Genomic DNA, 9122 nt, shown 5'->3' with positions numbered 1-9122 from the left:
AGAAAAGAAATCCACGGCATCCGTGTCCACTGCTCACTGCTTACAGCCACACCCCCTTCTCCAGTCATGGCTAAACCACTCCTCAACCCCGCCCACAACGCACAGACGTCACTGTTTGTGACGCGTGAGCGCACCAATCTCTTCCTCCGTCCCAAGCGAAGCTTCGCCAAAATCATCATCCATCACAGCGCTCTCTCCTCCGGTGTCTTTATCGTAACTTGAGTGACCAGGACAGTGTGGGCCGCCTGGAAACTGGTGAAACGCTGTTTTCTTCTCGTGGAGGATTTGCGTAAAGCGGGACACACCGGACATAAGGAACACCATAGGCTGCAATTGGAAGATTCCTTTGACACGTCGGAGACATTGATTTGCGCAGCTTTCCCTCGTTATGCCTGGATGGAATAGCGGTTATCTCTGTCTGAATGAAGCGCCTTTTGGATTACTAAAGCACTTTCCGTGGGACCTTGTACTTACCTATAGCCGAGTATCTGGTCATATGAAAAGTAAAAACTGTCCCACTGAGGTTGATTGCTTCAAAAGTGTAAATCCATGCAGGTCAGACTTGTACTTTAGTTTCTAAGCAGACTGTCACTATACGCGCAAAGTTTTAAAATAGTCGATATGGCTATGGTTGCATGGAGAAACCCTGAAGGCGTGGGGGACTCCCAAGGGACCCTTTCGTCCCCCGTGTCCCAGGTTGCACCCCTACCCCTGCCGGGGGATCTGGGGGGACACATGAACCCAACAGCCTCTCTGGAAATCCCCGCGGCTCCAGCGGGATCCCAGGCAGCATCCAGCACCTCTGTCACTACCCCCGGCAACGGGAACAACAACTCTTCCTCCTCTTCATCGTCCTCCTCGTCCGGGGATAAGCAACAGAGCCAGCAGATAGAGTGCATAGTGTGCGGGGACAAGTCCAGCGGCAAGCATTACGGTCAGTTCACATGTGAGGGATGTAAGAGCTTCTTCAAACGCAGCGTCAGGCGGAACCTGACCTATACCTGCCGGGCCAATAGGAACTGTCCCGTGGACCAGCACCACCGCAACCAGTGCCAGTACTGCCGCCTCAAGAAGTGTCTCAAAGTGGGCATGAGGAGAGAAGGTATGACGCACAAGCTCGTGAAGCAGCTAGGCTATTTCCATTTTACGCGCAGTGTGCACACATGTCCAAAGTAATCTAAGGGTTCCATTCATTTTCACTTCGCTGTAATAATAGTTTTAACTTTAAATAAACAACTATTTTGCGCCATCCTTTTAGACAACCCTTTACATATCCAGCCATGACCGCTGGCTACTCGGCCATATGCTGCCTTTGTTCGCCTTCGTCAAAAGCGAACATATCTGTTTGTGGACTACAGTGCTTTGTCTTTGCATGAACCAGAAGTATGATGGGTTTGTTCTACGTTCTATTTATTTTTTTATATTTGGCAAATTTTCGTTCATTTGTATTCATGATTAAAAGGATAGCTAGCCTATTGAGTGTTATTGCTTCATTATAAACGCTTTCTTTTCTGCAGGCTACAAATGTAACCAACGTAACATGTTTTAAATATATCGTGCCAACTTGTTCCTCATTTTAGTCGGTTACGTTTAAATGAATCTGTCCACGAGGCTGCTCTTTGTGGAGTAGCCTCATGTAGCTGTAGCAAGCTCCCAGTCAGTGTCAGTTCAGTAGAAGGCTATCTGACCAGGCCACAGGACATTAGGACGTGGTTCTTTTCCATTTTAAGAATAGATTTTAGCCTCGGTATACGCAAAATACAAGATGCAATTTTGCAAACATCCTTTGAAACCTCCTTTCGATCTGGGGGCACGACAATTCTAGGATTTATAGTTTTAAATTTTAGCCTAGCCTAGTTTTTACACAACATGCGTAATTGTGATCACTAATTCAACGTTTTATGTTATGCATTTATTAGCAAAATATCTGTCTAAAGTGCCCGTCGTGCATCTGTGTGAGCTCACCTGCAGGTCATGGCCCCTGACACACAGCACGAGCTCAATGTGACGCTGTGGCGCGTGGAGTCTGATTACAGTGTTCTGTTTACATTTTATTTTTCTGTAAATTATAGGCAAGGCCACCCCTTAAGATGACATTTGTACAAAATATCTGAATTAACTACACAACAAACTTTTTAAGTCCTAGTCGGTGCACTGTTGATCACTGTGTTTTGTTTCCCGTAGCTGTGCAGAGAGGCCGAGTGCCCACTCAGTCTTACCACGGTCAGTTCGCCTTGACGAACGGGGACCCTCTGCAGTGCCACTCCTATCTGTCTGGATACATCTCGCTGCTGCTACGGGCCGAGCCTTACCCCACCTCCAGGTTTGGCTCCCAGTGCCTCCAGAACAACAACCTAATGGGCATCGAGAACATCTGCGAGTTGGCGGCGCGAATGCTCTTCAGCGCAGTGGAGTGGGCCCGAAACATCCCATTCTTTCCGGATCTGCAGGTCCCAGACCAGGTCGCCTTATTACGTCTCACTTGGAGTGAACTGTTTGTGCTCAACGCGGCGCAATGCTCCATGCCCGTGCACGTCGCCCCGCTGTTGGCCGCCGCCGGGTTGCACGCCTCCCCCATGTCCGCAGACCGTGTAGTGGCCTTCATGGATCACATCCGGGTTTTCCAGGAGCAGGTGGAGAAGCTCAAGGTGCTCCACGTGGACTCAGCAGAGTACAGCTGCATCAAGGCCATCGTCCTGTTCACAACAGGTACAACAAAACACTGTAGCCTTCAAGCCTTCTATGAAGAAAAAAAAAAAGCATCAACATAAAAATATTCGTCTGGTCATCTTAGAAATGACATGCTACAAAAATGTGATTTCAAAAACAGCTTAAGGGGGAAAAAAATGAATCTTTAAACAAGAAAATATTTAGTTTTGAAATTCAGAAAACCAAAGCATGAAATTCTATTCAACATTTGTATTAGGCTTGTTATTAACATTTATACTTGGCTTGGTTTATCTTAATATATCAATAGTAGTTTAGTAAATGAAACAAAAACACAGACAATATTAACATACAATACAAAAAAATAGTAATTTTATTACCATAAAATGCTTTTAAACTCCATATTTTTTCTTTGTTTGTTACACAGATTTAATTTATAAAAAGGGCTTTTAATGCACACACATATTATTTATTATTTAATTTCTTAACAACAATATTTATATTTTCATATTACAAATATCACAGTTTTAGATTTCTAGAATAGCATTTGATGGCTGGAGAGTGACAAGATCAAAAGTACAAGTGCTTTAAAGTAAAAAATAAAGCAGGTCTCCGATGAAGATCTATTTTGGTCCTGTCAGCGCATGTGTACACGTGTCTTCAAACTGGGACACAGTAACCGTTCTTTAACCCCTGCTTCCATTCGGCCTGCTGCTCTACTGTACCATACAGGCTGCTGTGTGGAAAAAAACAACACATGTAACATGTGAAGGAACACTGGGGGCGGTGTGTACTGGAAATGCACTGTATGCATGGTCCATGACATATACAACAATACTGACAAAGGTTGTCAATGACTAGAGAGTACTACTCTATATACGTTCAAGGCCTGATGGAATATGTCGACATGTGTTTAAGAAAATTGGTGAGCCACATTTTTTGCTTCTTAAGTGAACACATAAATGATGTTGAATTAACAGTTTAGATTTGCACTTATATTGATCACATGGTCTGTGTGTTTGTGTACAGACGCCTGCGGTCTGTCGGACGTGGCTCATGTGGAGGGTCTGCAGGAGAAGTCGCAGTGTGCTCTGGAGGAGTATGTGAGGAGCCAATATCCCAACCAGCCCACAAGGTTTGGAAAGCTGCTCCTACGCCTGCCCTCTCTGCGCAGCGTCTCTTCCTCTGTCATAGAGCAGCTCTTCTTTGTGCGTCTGGTGGGAAAGACTCCCATAGAAACTCTTATAAGAGACATGCTGCTGTCCGGGAGCAGCTTCAACTGGCCGTATATGCCTATTCAGTAAAAGAAGCTACCATGGTGCTATAAGGTCAGGAACAGTCCCATACCTCAAATTCAGTCACCTGAACTACTGCATCTGTAAACCTGCTGTTTCTAACAAGGGAAACACTGCGTTTACCACTGGGAATATGATTCACTTCTCTGAGAGCAAACCACAGAATTTCCCTTGTTAGAAAGGAAGTCACTAGTGAGAGTACTAACTGCATACGGCATGGACCTGCCCTGTGTGGGGACTACTTACATTCTGTGTGGTTTGGGATAACAAACTATATTTATTGGACCTTGTGTGTATTTATCGTGCTCGTAAATTATGATTTTGATCCTTTTCCATATTTTCTGTATTTTTTGCCCCAAGTAGTGAGAAAACTGCAGGGAATATCTCGTGTCAATTTTTTTTACACCTTCTAAATGATATGGCACTTTGAAAAAAATGCATTTTTTAAAAATGTTAACCAGTGTTTCAAATGCAACATTTACAGGTTAGTTGCAGGTTTATGTCACTTTAACTCAAGTTTTGGAATGAAAATGGATGAGATTACACTGTTTTTGTTGCCTTTGTTTTTTTTGTGAAAGAAATTCGGCAAGGCAACAAAAACATGGAAGTAATAACATTTTATATAGATTTATTGGGAACCATTGTGGTTATGGCAGTAACTTTTTCCTCTTTCAATATTTTATATATGATATTTTTTTCTTCTTTTTTGTAAAGTGTTAAGGACATATTTCTATCTTTTGAACCAGAATGACGACACTTTTTTATGTCTACATTTGTCAACACAATTTTAAACCTGGGTGTTTTCGTTTATGCATCCAAAGTCATCTCTCTTTTACACTGTTAACATTGACCCAGGTGAGCGGCTATGAGTTAAACACATTGACGGCATATTGGGAGTGGTGATGTTTAGAGTGTCCCAGAGGAGTTTTGTGTAGGAGAAAGGTGACATGAGCCTGGCCACTCTCGGGCACCACACACCACTGCAGGGTATTGCTCTTAAATTTGAGTATTGTATGTGTGCGTGCATGCGTCTGTGTGGCTGAATGTTTTTGTGCTTACTTCTTTTTGACAACACTCTGATGTACTGTGAAAACTTATTGGTAAACCGTATTAAATTATAACTCCAGATTTATAAATAAAGTGTATTGTTTATTTTCCATTTTAAATCGTGGTTGTTTATACTTAAGCTTCAGCACTACAGAGGAAACTTGAATTTAGCTGATTTAATCAAACCTGATCAGCAACACACAGCGCATTAAAAGCTGGTACGCAAGTCATTTTATTTTAGAAATTGATATTATAGGCTATACAGCATATTTCTTTTACTTACATTAAACATAATTTACACATAAAAGTGCAAGGTTAAACGTCAAGCCTTTATGGTACAAGCACATCCGCTGTCTGTTGAGAGCAGTATCTCAGTGGTCTGAACAGAGCAGAATTAAAATGGCAGGTTATTATAGTGTGTCCTGCACTGGCAGATTGAGGAAGACAGAGAGGATTAAGGCTGCTTCTTTGCTTCTTAGTGGACAGAGAGCTAATGAGAGGCCCCCGAGTTCTCTGTCACTACAGTTTACCCGGAGGAAAATGAAGCAGGGCGCTGCAAGGCCCCTGGCTGTTCAATGCCAAAGGGCCAACGTAAAACAATAGAGTTTTTTCCCCACACACGTACAGAACCACGGGGAGAGAATATGAAGAAGTATGGCGGCTCTGCTGGACGAAAATGCAGTCTGGGCTAATGACGCACAGCAAGCATGGCGCCATTCAGAGCACTCCTCCCTCTGTGTAGCTGGGTTTACTGTTTTTATAAATTAAACGTCTCAGTATTTGCGCTCTGAACAGCGCGCACTGGTTTGAGCCAATCAGCGTTAAACACCGAAGAGTTAAAGCCAATCAGAGCGTTTAATTCACTTACTCTGTGTGGTATGTCCGCCGTGGCTACGGTAAAGAGCAAAGCCCGAGTCCCGCTCAAATTAAAATACACAATTATGTAGCCTATCGTTGTTGATTTGATAAATATATATATATAGTTATATTTATATTATTCCCCAATAATCGTTATTAATTTGTTGCATTTTTTGCTTGATAATTTCAAAATAATGCTAAAAATATATATGACGTGCGTCGTTCTACGCACTCAAGTATATATATATATATATATATATATATATATATATATATATATATATATATATATATATATATATATATATATATATATATATATATATATATATATATATATATATATACACATGTCTACATATTTAAATATCAGGTCAGGGTGTATACCAGGGCCGTTCATAAAAAATAAAAAATATTTTTCCCTTTCAGCTCAGCTTGCGCTGTAAGGTAGGCTGCTTAATAGTGAGCGTTTTAAATGGCCTAAATCACACAGAAATGATTTACTAACGTCATAAACGCAAATGTAGCTTTGTTTTTGAACTGCTCCTCTGACGCTGCGTATTAAAGTGTGCGTAATAATTGTGCGTAATTTTTCTTTGCGCAATTCAAACTGTTGACATATTTACACTCTATACACTATTTAATAACAAATTCTCAGTCCTTGTTTATTTAATTGTAGATCATGATGCAGGTCTATTGTTTATACCACTAAGCCTGAAATGCTAAATTATATGCAGTTTGTTTAAAATTATTTTTTTGTAAATTAAAATATTATACAGGCTACAGCAAGGCTATGTAATAATAGTAAACAATAAAAAAGGATATTGATATGCGACAGCAAACGATTGTCACTCAAAATGATTTTCTAATTTATTTGCTTGTATGGTATTTATTTTTATGGTATCAAAAAAAAAAAAAATTTAAAAAAGGTTTTTTTTTCTTTTCTTTTTTTCTTTTTTAAAAAAAATAGACCTATATATGTTTTATAATATAGCCAGTAAGTCTATATTTTAAATGGTCAGGCAGATGTTTTATTACCTGCCTGTTAATTCTGACCAAAGGAGGACTATATCACCCAAGAAGGTAAGGCCCATAGGCCTACCCAAGAGGCCGGTGTCAAGTTATGGGGCAAGCTCTAAACTTTACCTAGACTGTCATGGAGTGTTCATGAATGTCGTGCTCCATCCGGCTCTTCATTTCCTAATTGAGAAGACAACAGCCTTATGGGAAATCTGCTGACTGAAATACAAGCCCCGCATCTACAGGACGCAGTTTAAGATACGACTTCAACCCAAAAACACGTCGACATTTTGAAATGCCCGTTTCTTTTTTCATTTTGTTGTAATACGCCTTTAAATGATACAGGTTCAAAGGGGCACGCACGTGAGCGCCGTCCTAAAACGACCTCGCGTTTCCACGGCGCAGTGGTCCCTGTGCCCTGTGCGTTAGGGCAGAGCGGGCCGTAGGTAACTCACCCTTAAACTCACACTTAAATCAAGGCCCATCTGTTCGCAGCACAATCCAACCATCTAAAGTTACTTTTATTCGCCCCCAATGGAAGGGACAGTGTGAGGAAACTCTGAAGAAATGCGTCCTCTTAAAGAAACCCACAGCGGAGACTTGCCACAAAACAAATGCAACACTTAACAGGTAATATTAATATGGCGGCTGGTGGGAATTGACGCTCAATAGATCCATAGATTATACATTTTCAATGTAATTAGGATTTAAATGTGCACTCCTATTCTGCAACATTTTTGTGTTTTTGTTACCACTGGATCTAACCACATTTGAACGGGGATTTAAGGATATTGTGAAAATATAGTTTGGGCCTATAACAGATTCCTTATAAAGGGCATACCATTAAAATAACTGTCTGGAAATCTTTTCAAATAAGAAAAATATCTGCTGACTTAACTGATCAGATATTTTTGTGATAATGAAATTTGCCTATAACTAAAAAAAAAAGAAAGAAAAAAAGAGTTTTGATTTACTTCCAGCAGCGAAAAATAAACAAAAGGCTATCAGTAGGTTTTCAAAATCCTAAAATGTATCAATGTAAAGGTTTTGTCACTAGACTTATGGCCTAGAGATTAATTTTACTTCAGATCATTGATTAGACTATAAAAAATGATGCAAATGTAAAGTTAAATAACTGAGCAGACCTAAAGGCAAACATTACTCACTTCTGCTGTCAAATGTGTAAACAAGACAATGGGGCTGTGCATTATTATCTTCCACGTTACAGTTTGGTTGGGACTAGCTTTAAATTGCTGTCAAACAATAATGATGCTTGTCTTGATTAAGAGTGGCTACTCTTCAAGTTTACAACATCTTAAGCACACAACCACATTTAAATATAAAAACATAATTGCGTAATGAGGTAATTCCCTAAAACTGATATATAGGCTAATTTAAACAGATCTGGGTGTGTGTAAAGTGGAAAATGCTCTTCCTGGAAGTGCATTCACCTCAGTGAGATGGCCTCAAAGTCAGTTCTGTGAACCCAATATTGTGATAGCCTAAATATGTTCTCTTATTTTTTGTTTCACTCTAAGACTGGGCAATAACTAAAATAAATATCTCTATATTTTTGTAAATTATGATAGTCAAACAATCATTTAGCAATCCATACAAAACTGCAGAATCCAAAGTGCTCATGTATTGGTTTATGTTTTTGTTTTGCCCAAATGTGAATGGATTATAAAATGGATTTCACTAGTGCAAAAATATCCTTTTATAGCCTACCCTTGTTTGGAAATTGGTTTTATATTTAATCTACTAATTTGGTGGTCTTTTTGAACAGTTCATATTATAAATGATAGTAAAAATTTCAACAAAAAACAGTTGTGATATTTGGATAAACAAGCGTATCTCCTACCTCTACCTCAATCACTGACCCTGTAGTGTTTTTGTCTAGATGCTTCTGTCTGTATCACTTGTGCTGCTTGTCCCTAAATTGGCCTTCTAATCCTGTTTTATGTGTGTGACTGACAGCATGGCAGTCCGGCTCTTCTGATGTCTCCAAGCTGACGATGTGAATCAAGAGCTTGTCCCTTCTCCCCGTGCTGACCTTTGACCTCGGCCTGTCATGCGGCTGACCCTGGCTAAAGCGCTGCGTTGGGACGATCCAGTGATGTGTTTGGTGCGGGGCTGCGGGCTGCTGAAATCTTGAATCCTCCTGAATTCTCTGTCATCTCCGTTAATGTCATTTAGCGTCACTTCAAATGCTCCACAATTGGAAAGGTCAACGCG

The 9122-nt window shown here is 40.4% G+C and overlaps 1 protein-coding gene across 1 annotated transcript; it reads left to right on the top strand.

Moving 5' to 3' along the window:
• Positions 1-206: 206 nt before the first annotated feature.
• LOC117393087 (COUP transcription factor 2-like) lies at positions 207-5095 on the top strand. The gene is made up of 3 exons (XM_033991268.2): positions 207-1102; positions 2185-2709; positions 3697-5095. The coding sequence occupies exons 1-3, from the start codon at positions 622-624 to the stop codon at positions 3969-3971; spliced, it is 1281 nt and encodes a 426-aa protein (XP_033847159.1). The 5' UTR covers positions 207-621; the 3' UTR covers positions 3972-5095.
• Positions 5096-9122: the final 4027 nt, after the last annotated feature.

Source organism: Periophthalmus magnuspinnatus, chromosome 3 (genome assembly GCF_009829125.3).
Source record: "Periophthalmus magnuspinnatus isolate fPerMag1 chromosome 3, fPerMag1.2.pri, whole genome shotgun sequence".
Classification (NCBI taxonomy): domain Eukaryota; kingdom Metazoa; phylum Chordata; class Actinopteri; order Gobiiformes; family Gobiidae; genus Periophthalmus; species Periophthalmus magnuspinnatus.
The sequence above is the reverse complement of the archived record's forward strand: the minus strand, read 5'-3'. Positions and strand labels throughout refer to the sequence as shown.